Source organism: Coffea eugenioides, chromosome 6, assembly GCF_003713205.1.
Source record: "Coffea eugenioides isolate CCC68of chromosome 6, Ceug_1.0, whole genome shotgun sequence".
Taxonomy (NCBI): domain Eukaryota; kingdom Viridiplantae; phylum Streptophyta; class Magnoliopsida; order Gentianales; family Rubiaceae; genus Coffea; species Coffea eugenioides.
In genome coordinates this window covers 48,697,565-48,710,750 of record NC_040040.1, presented here as the reverse complement: position 1 = coordinate 48,710,750, position 13,186 = coordinate 48,697,565, and the positions used below count along the sequence as shown (strand labels likewise).

Genomic DNA, 13,186 nt, shown 5'->3' with positions numbered 1-13,186 from the left:
AATGCGTACTGCATATAGTTTAACATGCAAATAGTTTGTTAATTAGTTAGTTAGTTAATTAGTTAATTAGTTAAGCAGTTAATTAGTTAATTAGTTAAGCAGTTAATTAGTTAATTAGTTTAACATGCAAATAGTTTGTTAGTTTTGGACAGACAACAGCTTTAGTTAATTAGTTAATTAATTAATTATATAATTAGTTAATTAGTTAATTAGTTAATAGTTAATTAGATAATTAATTAATAGTTAATTAGTTTAACTATTAACTAATTAGATAATTAGTTAAGCAATTGTCAAGCAAATAATAATTGTCAAGCAAGTAAGGGCAAAATTGGAAGAAAATTCTTATCTCACTTCTACAAAAGCTGTCAAGGAGCTGCAACGAATTGTTACTGTTCAGGGGAGGTGAATGCAATTTCTAAACCTAGAGGGAAGGTCAGTGCAAATGTCAAAAATCTCAGGGGAGGTTTTTGCAATTATCCCTTGGGAAAAATATCAAAAAAGTACAAAAATTTTGAAATGCCAGAGAGATAGGGAGAGACATGGTAATATCAGCTTTGATGAGAGAAATGAAGGAGAAAAGGCAGGAGAGAATAGGAGGGTTTGTACAAGTAGATGGGGTTTTGAGAATTAACGGTTGGACATTTCAAAATTAGAGGAGGAATTTCAAAGTCCGCGACCGAGTGTTGTCTTCTTTGTAATTCAAAATGCCCCCTCAAAAAATATTTGTTTCTCTTTTTCGCCCCAAGATTGTTTTACAATTGGATTGAGGCGCAGCCTTAAACTTTTCCAGCTTTTTTCTAATGTCAACTGAATCTGATTTGGTCACTAAGATGCACAGATTGCAAAGAAAAGGAGAAACAGGTACAGCCTTGAGGGAAAAAGGTACACTTAAGGGCTTATTGGTTCATAAATTATATTTTTTTTTTATCTATTCTCATTTAGGGTATTATTTGTACATTTTGTAATTAATTGAAAATTAAAAGAATGAATTGAAATCTATTCCATACTGAATAAACCAAAGACAAGAGTATGAATTTTTAAACTTCCATTTTCTATAAATTAGAGAATGTCAAATTTTACATGGTTTATAGTTAATTCTTCCACCCAGTTTAGCATTGTAACAAATTCATGTTGAACATTTAGCTGATTTAGGCCCTATGTCAAAAAGAAAACCTATTTTGGTTTTATTATTTATTTTTTTATTTTACAAAAGAAAGTTTTTTTTGAATTATTGGTAAAAAGAGAATGCCTAACAAAAAGCTTTTATGAGGTCCAATATTTGGATTTAATATTTAAACTGAAAGGGATTTTTATTGTTCTAACTAGATGGGAAAGACATCTATAGTTCAAGTATTAAAAACCAATCATTTGGTTTATTTATTGATGAAATAATTTTCTATTGAAAAAGAAACTAACTTTTTTAGAAGGGAATGATATGTTATCTTCAAAATTGAATGAATAAAATAGTACCTTACTAAAAACTAAAATAAATATAGAAAAAAGAACAATACATGTTGTTTTTTTTTCAAACATTTTCTGTTACTTAACATGTTTGTAAAATGTATAAAATGTATTTTGATGGGTACCTTTATTTGGTATTCTTTATTATTTAATTCTATATCTTGTTCCATAAAAGGATAGTTTTGACATTAAGATTATTATTGTGTGGGCAACAGCTATTGTCATTAACCCTTATTGTCATTAACAAATGATTTGGTAGTAATAAATATTTGTCATTAAATTCATGCAATTTTAAAAAAAAACCCTTATTGAAAAGAAAATAAAAGAGGAGTTATAGGAGTTTTTTATGGATCAAAGCAGAGTAACAAAATATTACTTGCATAGTGAGGGCTTTTTGGCACAAAATACAAAAAACAATGGGTCATCTACATGAATTTTTTAGGGGTATTTTTATTAAACTTAAACTGTAGATGGGTATTTTAATAAGACCTTTGATGTGGTATTTTTAAGTTTGTAATGTGTTTTTTAGGGTATGTTTGAAAATAGTAGAAAAAAATTAACTTGTGCACCTCCAACCACTACCTCTCCCCTCCCCTCCCATCTCTCTAATCACTCCACTATCATTCAACCGTAGTCAACTTAGCTAATATCACAATTTAGTTTATCAAATTTAGGAATTAGTCCTCAATACTGCTATATAAAATCTTTGATTGCCCAATGTTTGTCATATCAAACTTTTATCATGACCTAAAGGCCTTGGCGTGGTTACCATGCAAAAATTCCACCATGGATGGGACTAATGGCCTTTGGCCAACCATTCAAAAAATAACTGATGTAGGATACTTTCAATTTTCAGTTGTTCCATTATACCTACCCTTTGGTTAGTACAACGTGAAAAGTAGGAGGACTATTGCAAAACTAGACATGAGAAACCACATTCAACGAGTTAGAAAGATGATAAAACAAAAATTAAAATTTTATTTACTTTTCGTTTAAACATATTTTGCTTTTATTTTCAATTTTACATGCTAAACATGCAAGTATACTAACTCATCGTTTTACCATGACAGATGCAAATGAAAGTGGAAACGGTTAGGAAAGCTGCTCTCATTGCTACAATATTAAGGACTAGTGGAATGGTATTTTGGACAAAAGAGTTAATAATATTATTATACAAGCCATTAAGAAATGTGTATCGGTCTAAAAATAATTTTCAAAAAAAAAACTTTGCATTTTATATGCTTAATCTATCTATTCTTTATAATTTTTTGATCATGTTCAACGGCAAAAAAGAAGAAAAAAAATATGTGTTCAACAAAAATCAAAGTTAACATATTGCAATTTGTATTATGATAATTATATAAGAAAAGACTTAAGAATATTCCACAGGAGTCAGTATTGATAGATTATGTGCTTAACTAATCATGTTTTACATGGAAAATTAAGATGGGTGCCTTTTTCAGTTACAGATATTCAACTAACTAATTATTACATCAATTAAGTAAAAATGTCTTTACAGTATACATATATATATATATATATAATGTGAGGATCTCAAAATTTTATTAATTTCTGAAAAATTAAATCAAAAATATCATCTGAATATTGAATTTATTAAATAATATGTATTTGTATTTAAATATTGCCGTGTTACTTATATAAATGTTATATTTTAAATTAAAGGAATTTTAAAAATTTAATTGACGTTTCGCGTTCGGCTAAGCATTAAGTTGGATTTTCGCGCACCAACGCGCAATGTAGCTCTAAGTTGAACTGTAGGATATGTAGAGGTTATAAAAATGTATAATTAAGTTGAGGAAATGCTAGATGAGGAATTCCCACCATTATTGGCATGCCCAAAAAGTCAACTAGCCTACTCACTAGATTACCCCAATTTTCCTCCCATCTTGTCGCCAGCTACCCACCCTTTTCTTTCCCTCCAAGCTCCCGATCCTCTGGTGCAAGAAGAAGCAGAAGCCGCTGCCATTCCAAACTTCCAACAGCCTTCCATCTTCAGCCATTCACACCCCAATCTTCAAGCTTCCATTTCCAGCTTCCACCCCCATTCCTTGCTGCTGTCCCGATCGAGCAAGGAAAAGGAGGATCGCAGCTCCTCCTACTGCTGGCGTTGTGTCGGACCAGGGGAGAAGGAGAAACCAGCTGCCATTTTTCTTTCCTCCAACCACAGACCCTTCCAAGCTGACCCTCTGTGGTTCTAGGAGAAACTTGAGGAACTAGAAAATACCTTTAGCTAGTAAACAACCTGCTTGAAGGTAACAAACTCCAGCTTAACCCCTTAGCCAAAAAAAAAAAAAAGAATTTCAGATTTTAGAAGCTTTTGTTCTTGAAATTTCTAGCTTGTGTTGATAAAATTATTGGGTGGCTGATCCTCTAAGCTAATGATTGATGAAGCTAGAGGTGATTTACGTATTTATATGTGTGTTTTTGCTGAAGTTAGAGGTTGAGAAAATTTTGAAAGAATGGAAAGGAATGCTGGCCGAATGGGAAGGCAAAAATTCCAGCTTTGTTGCCGCTTGTCTTCCTGCTATTTTTGCTTAAGTAATGAACTGAACTGTTTGTTGGGATGTTAGACTTGTTGGTTGTGGTTGTTATGGACATGATGTATGAGTTTACAAGTAGAAAATTTTTGAGGAAATAAAGAGAAAATTCTGCTCTGCTAAACCGAACCAACAGGCCTGTTTTTCTTCCAACTTTACCCGAATTTTTGAGTAGGTTTTGTGAAGTAATTCAGCTACTTAAATCATGTATATGTTAACCTATATGTGTAGTGTAGTTTTGGCTGAATTATAGCTTTTGGGTAGTTGAAAAATTTTGGACAAATTGAAGGGAAAGAGGACTGCTGCTGTCCAGTGAACCTCCAGCTTTGCATAGGAAATGTTGAACTGTTTTCACGTTAACTTGAACCCAATCGATTTGTGTTTAGTTCAGGGGTTTGTATAGCTCAATTTGGGACAAAAATCTAGTAGAGTTTACGTCCAAAAAGTGGACCAAAATTTTGTTCTTCATGATTCTACTAAAACAGATTTTTCTGTTTGAAATTGGAATTTGACAAACTTAAGGAGTTTCTATTTTATAGAAATTCTAAAGGCTAGTTTTACTTGGTTTTTATGATTTCCTCTTAAAAGAAACTTCCTCAGATATTTTTTTTGGGGAAAAGTAGAGGGGAAATTTCTCTAAATGGTTTAAATGTGATTTTCTCAACTTGTGACACCAAATTTATTGTTAATTATTTGGGTGGTTCTAAAAATTTGTTGGTGGAATATTTGAAGAATTTAACAAGTTTTTGGTTTTATAGAAACCTCAAAAGTTAATTCCACTTGATATTCGTGACTTTCACTTTGAGAAAACGATTAAAGCTAGTTTGGAATCCTTGAGTGGAATTAAATGCTAGTTAACTCGAGTTAAACTCGCCAACTCAAAAGTAGAAATTTATGTGAATTATTTGTATGTTTTTTTTTAGGAGTTGGTGAAGGGCACAATCTTGGTCAAAGTTTGGAATTCTAAACACTTCACTTAAGGTGAGTGTCTCTCGCATGAATTGTGTTTAACTGCTAGATGAACTACTTGTTATAAGTACTTGCCTGAGATACCATGAAATATGACCTGCTATGTGATCATGTGAAATATCATAAGTACAAGGTTTGCAATGTCGATTGGAGCGCGGTCTCGTCGACTAAATAAACCAAACGGAAGCATGTACCACGCTCTAATGGAGTAGGAGGTACCTCTCGACCGTTTTGGTAAAAGTATTTGCAATATTCATGTTGGAGTCGGGCCCGAAAATAAGGGGGAGGTCGTTGCTAGGAGACAAGTAGAGTAGGAAATATTTTATATGGAGGTTAGGTAGTAAAAGTTGACGGAGTGTCAACTACCAAAAATTTCCTGATCAAGCGCGTGGACTTTGGCTCCTGAGAGCCCCGTATCCTTTTCTTGTCATGATAATTCGCTTTTTTAAATTATTAATTGCTTACTTGACAACTTATACTTGTTAAATTGGCCCTATGTAAATTGCATGTTTCGAGGCACCACTGTGCTATTGGCTCATCCCTTCCAATTTGTTTTCCTTGACAGGTTCCGAAATGCAAGAAACCTTGGAGATCTAGAATAGAAATGTTATCTTTGGAATGCCCACTTTTGTAATTGTACTTTGGAAAAACTTTAGTATCTTTTGGATGACTTTTGTGTCTTTGGAAAAATATGAATCCTATGGTGCTTCTGTGCCCTGGATTAGGAACTTTATATTGTAAATTAAGTTGAAGTTAAGTATTTTAAGTTCGACGTTTTCATTGGTGTTTGAATTTTTCTTTTGGACAGGGTAAGTTGAATGGTACGATTTGTTTAAGTACTTGGTTTATTTGGGAGGTAAAGTTTATTTACGAATTATATTTGATGATGTTAACTCGTTGAGCAAGTGAGTCCTAGCGAGAGTTAGGCAGGCGACCCGCCAACCCTTTGGTTCGCCTTAGGGGGAAGTGGGGCCGTCACAGGTGGTATCAGAGCCTTATGTTAGAACGTATTTGGGAGAATTGTTAGGTATTTTATTCCTAGGAATAGGAACGAGATACTCAGATATATTTTAAGTGATAATTGATCAAGGGAATGGTGCTAAGGTTTAACTTTGAAAGTTTTGGCTGTTTTGTAGGTATGGAGAACCCTAATGGGAACGGACATGCTGCTAATGGTAACGGGCACGTGAATGGTCACGCGCCGCCTCTTAGGCCTATTTCTTACCGAGTTCAGGGTGGTGGAGCTCGTGTTCAGTACTCGCCCGCCACCAGGGTTCCTAGGTGTGACTGTAGGTTGACCTTCTCTTACCCCAATCGCTTGGTTCTGGCTATAGACGATGAACGTCAACAGTTGGTGAATTCCAACATAGCCCTGATTCAGGACGTGGACGAGTTGGGTGCCATGATGGCTAATCTGCAGAATAGGGTAGCAGAGCTGATTGGAAGGGTGATAGAGGAGAGAGTTAGGGCTGAGGCAGACCGTGAGGAGCTGCAGAGAGCAAGAGACAGCTTGGCTAGGATGAGAGACATGGTTCGTGAGCGAACTTCTGGGATATTAGTGGATGCTACCATATTGATGGATGAGGTGATGGATGAGATCTCGGAGGTAGTTCCTAGTGCTGAGGAGGATCCAGAGGAGGACCCGGAGGAGGATCCTGATGAAAGGAATTCATCTGATGGTCCTGTTGAGGACTAGGCATAGTTAACCACCCTTTTGACTTGTAACCCTTAAACAATTGTTGGGATGGTGCTAACTCCTGGGCCATTGTATTTTTGTAATTGTATGGCTCGCTTTTGTGATGTTGCACTTCTTTTGAATGTAAAGGACTGGCTGCACCTGGTAGCACCTTTGTGCTATATTTTTGTAAAATCCCAACGAAATACTAATTGTAGGAATTTCAAAGATTAATGTATGCGTTAGTTGTGGTTATTTTATCGCTCTCAAGTTGATCTTCATTTTACATAATTTTTCTACGTTGTTCTTTAATTTTACATAAATTTCTGCATACTTACTTCTCTTTCTTGCATTAGGCATAACTAGGTATGGATCACCGTGGTAAAGGCCGAGGCCGAAGTCGAGGTCGAGGTCGAGGGAGACGGGTTGAAGCCCTCCGTGATCAAGGGGGCGATAGAGCGTCTGAGGTGAACCAAAATCATGGACCCGAGGGCGGGGGCGGAGATCAAATGGCCACCGCTATTAATAGGATAACTGAAGTACTAGAGCGTTTGGCGGACCGTCAAGGTCCTGGATTAGCGCAACAACAACCTGGAGGGCAGGTAGATACGGAAGATAGGGCTTTGGAAAGGTTCCTGAAGTTTGGGCCGCCTAAGTTTCAAGGTGGGCCAGAGCCTGAGATAGCTGAGGGATGGTGGGAGAGAATATCTGATATTTTTACCACCCTGGATTACACTGAAGGGCGAAAGGTGACCTTTGCGTCATTTCAATTTGAGGGAGTTGCACGGTCATGGTGGAATCTAATTAAGGCTAAGTGGGATAGAGACCGTACCCCTAGTACTTGGGCAAATTTCACCCGTGAGTTTAACGCCAAATTCCTTCCAACCCTAGTCCAAGAGAAAAAGGAAGATGACTTTATTAAGTGCAAACAAGGGGCCATGAGTATAGCAGAGTATGAGACCAATTTCACTAAATTAGCTCGTTATGCCCCTGACCTTGTAGCCACTGAGCAGAGACGCATTAGGAGATTTGTGCAAGGGCTCAATGTAGAGATTCAAGAGGGGCTAGCAACTGCTCAAATTAGCACTTATAGTGACGCCGTGGAGAAAGCTCAGAGGTTTGAGACGGCTAGAGCCCAATCTAAGTCATTCTTTGCTAGAAAAAGGAATGCCCCTAGTGGTAGCAGGGACCCAGTTTCGGCAAGTGCCTCACCGCTTAAGATGGGTAGAGGAACTGGGGTAGTGAACATCCCTAGTGCTTTGAGAGGTGCTTTAGCAAGGGGAGCTGGAACTAGAGGCTCTGGGGCGAGAGGTTCTGGAATAAGAGGAGGTCAAAGTGGAAGGGGACCCTCTAGGAGTGCTCCGCGCGTTGAACAAGTGTCAACCCCTCAGATAACCTGTGGTTACTGTGAAAAAGTCAATCATACCGCAAATGAGTGCTGGAGAAAGGAGGGCAAGTGCCTCAGGTGTGGAAGTGCTGAGCACCAAATTGCTAATTGTCCTAAGATTTCCGAGAATGGGGAAAGCCAAGGAGGTGCCACAATTTCTAGGCAAACTACTTCTGGAGGGAGTCGGCCAAAGGTTCTGGCTAGGGTTTACGCCCTAGATAGTCAACATGTACCTGACCCTTCGGAGGTAGTCGAAGGTACACTTCCAATCTTTCACCGATTAACTAAGGTTTTAATTGATCCCGGTGCGACCCATTCATTTGTTAATCCTGCTTTTATGTGTGGAATTGATGTAAAACCTGTACGATTACCCTATGATTTGGAGGTTAGGACTCCTACAAGTAACAAGAGCATACTCACTAGCTTAGTTTATCAGGAGTGTAAATTCTGGATTAGGGAACGAAAAATACTAGTTGACTTGGTGAGTTTGGACCTTAAGGGGTATGATGTGATGTGATTATAGGAATTGACTTTTTGTCTTACCACCATGCTAAGCTAGATTGTAGAGTTAAAGTGGTGGAATTTTGCATCCCAGGTGAGGCAACTCTTAAGTTAGATGTAAAGGGTAGATTAGTTTCGTCTGCTTTGATTTCAGGGATTCGAACTAGGAAAATGCTTTACAAGGGAGCCCAGAATTTCTTAGCTTTCTTAATTAACGCCCCTAGTGACCAAGTGAAATTAGACGATGTGCCAATCGTGCGAGACTTTCCTGATGTCTTCCCTGAAGAATTAACATCTTTACCACCTGAAAGGGAGATAGAGTTTAAGATTGACTTGGTACCAGGAGTAGTTCCAATTTCTAAGACTCCTTATAGAATGGCTCCTGCGGAATTGAAAGAACTAAAGATCCAGTTACAGGACCTGCTAGAAAGAGGTTTTATTAAGAAAAGTGACTCACCGTGGGGAGGTCCAGTTTTGTTTGTAAAGAAAAAGGATGGAAGTTTGAGACTGTGCATTGACTATCGAGGTTTAAATGAGGTGACTATTAAGAATAAATACCCTTTGCCCTTGATTGATGGATTATTTGACCAATTGCAAGGATCAGTAGTATACTCTAAGTTAGATTTGAGACAAGAGTACTATCAATTGAAGATTAAAAAGGAAGACATACCTAAAACTGCTTTCAATTCTAGATATGGGCACTTTGAGTTTGCAGTGATGCCCTTTGGGTTGACCAATGCCCCGGCTGCTTTCATGGATTTAATGCAGAGAATCTTTAAGAAATATCTAGACCAATTTGTAGTGGTATTCATAGATGACATTCTAGTATATTCTAAGACCCGAGAGGATCATGCCAAGCACTTGGAGATAGTTTTACAAGTGTTGAGAGAACATAAACTTTACGCTAAGTTCAGTAAGTGCGAATTTTGGCTGGAAGAAATTTCTTTTTTGGGTCATAGAATCTCTAAGAATGGAATCGCTGTGGATCCAACTAAAGTGGAGGCAGTTACTTTATGGAAACAACCAGAGAATCCAACTGAAATTAGAAGTTTCTTGGGATTGGTAGGTTATTACCGTCGTTTTATAAAAGATTTCTCAAAAATTGCTGGGCCAATGACGGAGTTAACTAAGAAAAACCATAAGTTCATTTGGAGCCCAAAATGTGAAACGAGTTTTCAAGAGTTGAAGAGGCGTTTGACTACGGTTCCAGTGTTAGCCTTACCTGAGGGAGTTGATGGGTATGTGGTGTATTCTGATGCTTCTAAAGAAGGGTTAGGCTGTGTTTTAATGCAAAAGGAAAAAGTTGTAGCCTATGCTTCTAGGAAATTAAAACCCCATGAGATGAATTACCCGACCCATGACCTAAAGTTGGCTGCTGTTATTTTTGCTTTGAAAAAGTAGAGACATTACTTGTATGGGGTAACATTTGAGGTATTCACAGACCATAAGAGCCTTAAGTATCTGTTTTCACAAAAGAAGTTAAACCTGAGGCAGAGGTGATGGGTAGAATTCCTTGAGGATTATGATTGCTCAATCAATTATCACCCTGGGAAAGAAAATGTGATTGCAGATGCACTAAGTAGGAGGGTTCAAGTAGCGGGTCTAATGGTGAGAGAATGGGATATGTTAGAAAAAGCGAGTGGTTGGAATTCTCGTTTAGAAAAGTTGAAAATTCTGTTTGGAAATCTATCCTTAAAGTCCCCTTTGTTAGAAAGAATTAAGGAGGTTCAAGGGAAGGATCCAGTAGTACAGGGTTATTTTGAGAAAATGAGAAAGGGGGAAACCCTAGATTTTAAACTAGGACCTGGAGGCATCTTGAGATTTAGGGATCGAATAGTGGTACCTAATGAAGAGGATTTTAAGAGAGAAATTTTAGAGGAGTCACATCGGTTTAAGTATACTATTCACGCTGGAGTTAGCAAAATGTATCAAGATGTGAAAGGGCTTTATTGGTGGGATGGTTTAAAAAGGGATGTGGCGAAATTTGTGCAAACTTGTCTAGTGTGTCAGCAGGTTAAGGCTGAACATCAAAAGCCTTCTGGTCTGTTACAACCCTTAGAAATCCCTGAGTGAAAATGGGAACATATTACCATGGATTTTGTGATGGGTTTACCTAGAAATCAAAAGGGGCATGATGCAGTTTGGGTGATAGTGGATAGGCTTACTAAATCTACACATTTCTTACCTGTGAAAATGAGTTACTCTTTAGAGAAACTAGCCAAGTTGTACACAGAAGAAATTATGAGATTACATGGTATTCCTGTAAGTATTGTCTCCGATCGAGACCCTAGATTCGTTTCCCACTTTTGGCAGAAATTTCAAGAAACTTTGGGGACTAAATTGAAATTGAGCACTGCATATCATCCTCAGACAGATGGGCAATCGGAGAGGACAATACAAACCCTAGAGGATATGTTAAGATCCTGTATATTAGATTTCGGAGGGAGTTGGAGCCAGTACATGACGTTGGTAGAGTTTGCTTATAATAACAGTTATCAGGCTTCAATCCAAATGGCACCGTATGAAGCGCTTTATGGTAGAAGGTGTTGATCTCCGATTCATTGGGATGAAATAGGAGAGAAGAGAGTTTTAGATCCGACAGCTATCCCATGGATCGAAGAAGCTTACGAGAAGGTTAAGCTGGTTAGGGAGAGACTTTAGACCGCTCAAAGTCGTCAGAAGAGTTACGCGGACAATCGAAAAAAAAACTTGGAATTTGAAGTAGGAGACAAAGTCTTTCTAAGAGTTAAACCTATGAAAGGAGGGGTAGTATCCAAGAAGGGAAAGAAATTAAAGCCGAGGTACATTGGACCCTTTGAAATTCTCAAACGAATTGGAAAAGTGGCTTATCAGCTGGATTTACCTCCAAGTATGAGCAAGATCCATAATGTCTTCCACGTATCTATACTTAAGGAATATCATCCTGACCCAAGTCATGTGATTCAATTGGATAAAGTTGATGTAGACGAATCTTTGACATATGAAGAGCGACCAGCTAAGATTTTGGATCGAGAAATTAAGGAATTGAGGAATAAGCAGATTGCCTTAGTCATGGTCTTATGGAAAAATCATGACGTCGAGGAGGCAACTTGGGAGGTAGAGAAGGACATGAAGGACCAGTACCCGGAGTTATTCGTCTGAACAGGTAAAAATTTTGAGGATAAAATTCTTTTAAGGGGGGAAGGATGTGAGGATCTCAAAATTTTATTAATTTCTGAAAAATTAAATCAAAAATATCATCTGAATATTGAATTTATTAAATAATATGTATTTGTATTTAAATATTGTTGTGTTACTTATATAAATGTTATATTTTAAATAAAAGGAATTTTAAAAATTTAATTGACGTTTCGCGTTCGGCTAAGCATTAAGTTGGATTTTCGCGCACCAACGCGCAATGTAGCTCTAAGTTGAACTGTAGGATATGTAGAGGTTATAAAAATGTATAATTAAGTTGAGGAAATGCTAGATGAGGAATTCCCACCATTATTGGCATGCCCAAAAGGTCAACTAGCCTACTCACTAGATTACCCCGATTTTCCTCCCATCTTGTCAACAGCTACCCACCCTTTTCTTTCCCTCCAAGCTCCCGATCCTCTGGTGCAAGAAGAAGCAGAAGCCGCTACCATTCCAAGCTTCCAACAGCCTTCCATCTTCAGCCATTCACACCCCAATCTTCAAGCTTCCATTTCCAGCTTCCACCCCCATTCCTTGCTACTGTCTCGATCGAGCAAGGAAAAGGACGATCGCAGCTCCTCCTGCTGCTGGAGTTGTGTCGGACCAGGGGAGAAGGAGAAACTAGCTGCCATTTTTCTTTCCTCCAACCACAGACCCTTCCAAGCTGACCCTCTGTGGTTCTAGGAGAAACTTGAGGAACTAGAAAATACCTTTAGCTAGTAAACAACCTGCTTGAAGGTAACAAACTCCAGCTTAACCCCTTAGCCAAAAAAAAAAAAAAGAATTTCAGATTTTAGAAGCTTTTGTTCTTGAAATTTCTAGCTTGTGTTGATAAAATTATTGGGTGGCTGATCCTCTAAGCTAATGATGGATGAAGCTAGAGGTGATTTATGTATTTATATGTGTGTTTTGCTGAAGTTAGAGGTGGAGAAAATTTTGAAAGAATGGAAAGAAATGCTGGCCGAATGGGAAGGCAAAAATTCCAGCTTTGTTGCCGCTTGTCTTCCTGCTATTTTTGCTTAAGTAATGAACTGAACTGTTTGTTGGGATGTTAGCCTAGTTGGTTGTGGTTGTTATGGACATGATGTATGAGTTTAGAAGTAGAAAATTTTTTAGGAAATGAAGAGAAAATTCTGCTCTGCTAAATCGAACCAACAAGCCTATTTTTCTTCCAACTTTACTCGAATTTTTGAGCTGGTTTTGTGAAGTAATTGAGCTACTTAAATCATGTATATGTTAACCTATATGTGTAGTGTAGTTTTGGCTGAATTATAGCTTTTGGGTAGTTGAAAAATTTTGGACAAATTGAAGGGAAAGAGGACTGCTGCTGTCCAATGAACCTCCAGCTTTGCATAGGAAATGTTGAACTGTTTTCACGTTAACTTGAACCCAATCGATTTGTGTTTAGTTCAGGGGTTTGTATAGCTCAATTTGGGACAAAAATCTAGTAGAGTTTAC

At 37.6% G+C, this 13,186-nt stretch overlaps 1 protein-coding gene across 1 annotated transcript; it reads left to right on the top strand.

Moving 5' to 3' along the window:
• The first annotated feature begins 7,031 nt into the window (after nt 1-7,031).
• On the top strand, nt 7,032-9,952 carry LOC113774314. Its single transcript, XM_027318866.1, has 3 exons — nt 7,032-8,490; nt 8,646-9,088; nt 9,320-9,952. Exons 1-3 carry the CDS (start codon nt 7,032-7,034, stop codon nt 9,950-9,952), a joined length of 2,535 nt encoding a protein of 844 aa, XP_027174667.1.
• The last annotated feature ends 3,234 nt before the right edge of the window (nt 9,953-13,186 follow it).

Excerpts from the sequence above, each read along its gene's own strand:
- LOC113774314 (XM_027318866.1), top strand. The coding sequence starts at position 7,032 with ATGGATCACCGTGGTAAAGGCCGAGGCCGAAGTCGAGGTCGAGGTCGA. Across the intron at positions 8,491-8,645 it reads TAGCTTAGTTTATCAGGAGT|GTGAGGCAACTCTTAAGTTA; the intron begins GTAAATTCTGGA and ends TTTGCATCCCAG. Across the intron at positions 9,089-9,319 it reads ACTATCGAGGTTTAAATGAG|AGAATCTTTAAGAAATATCT; the intron begins GTGACTATTAAG and ends GATTTAATGCAG.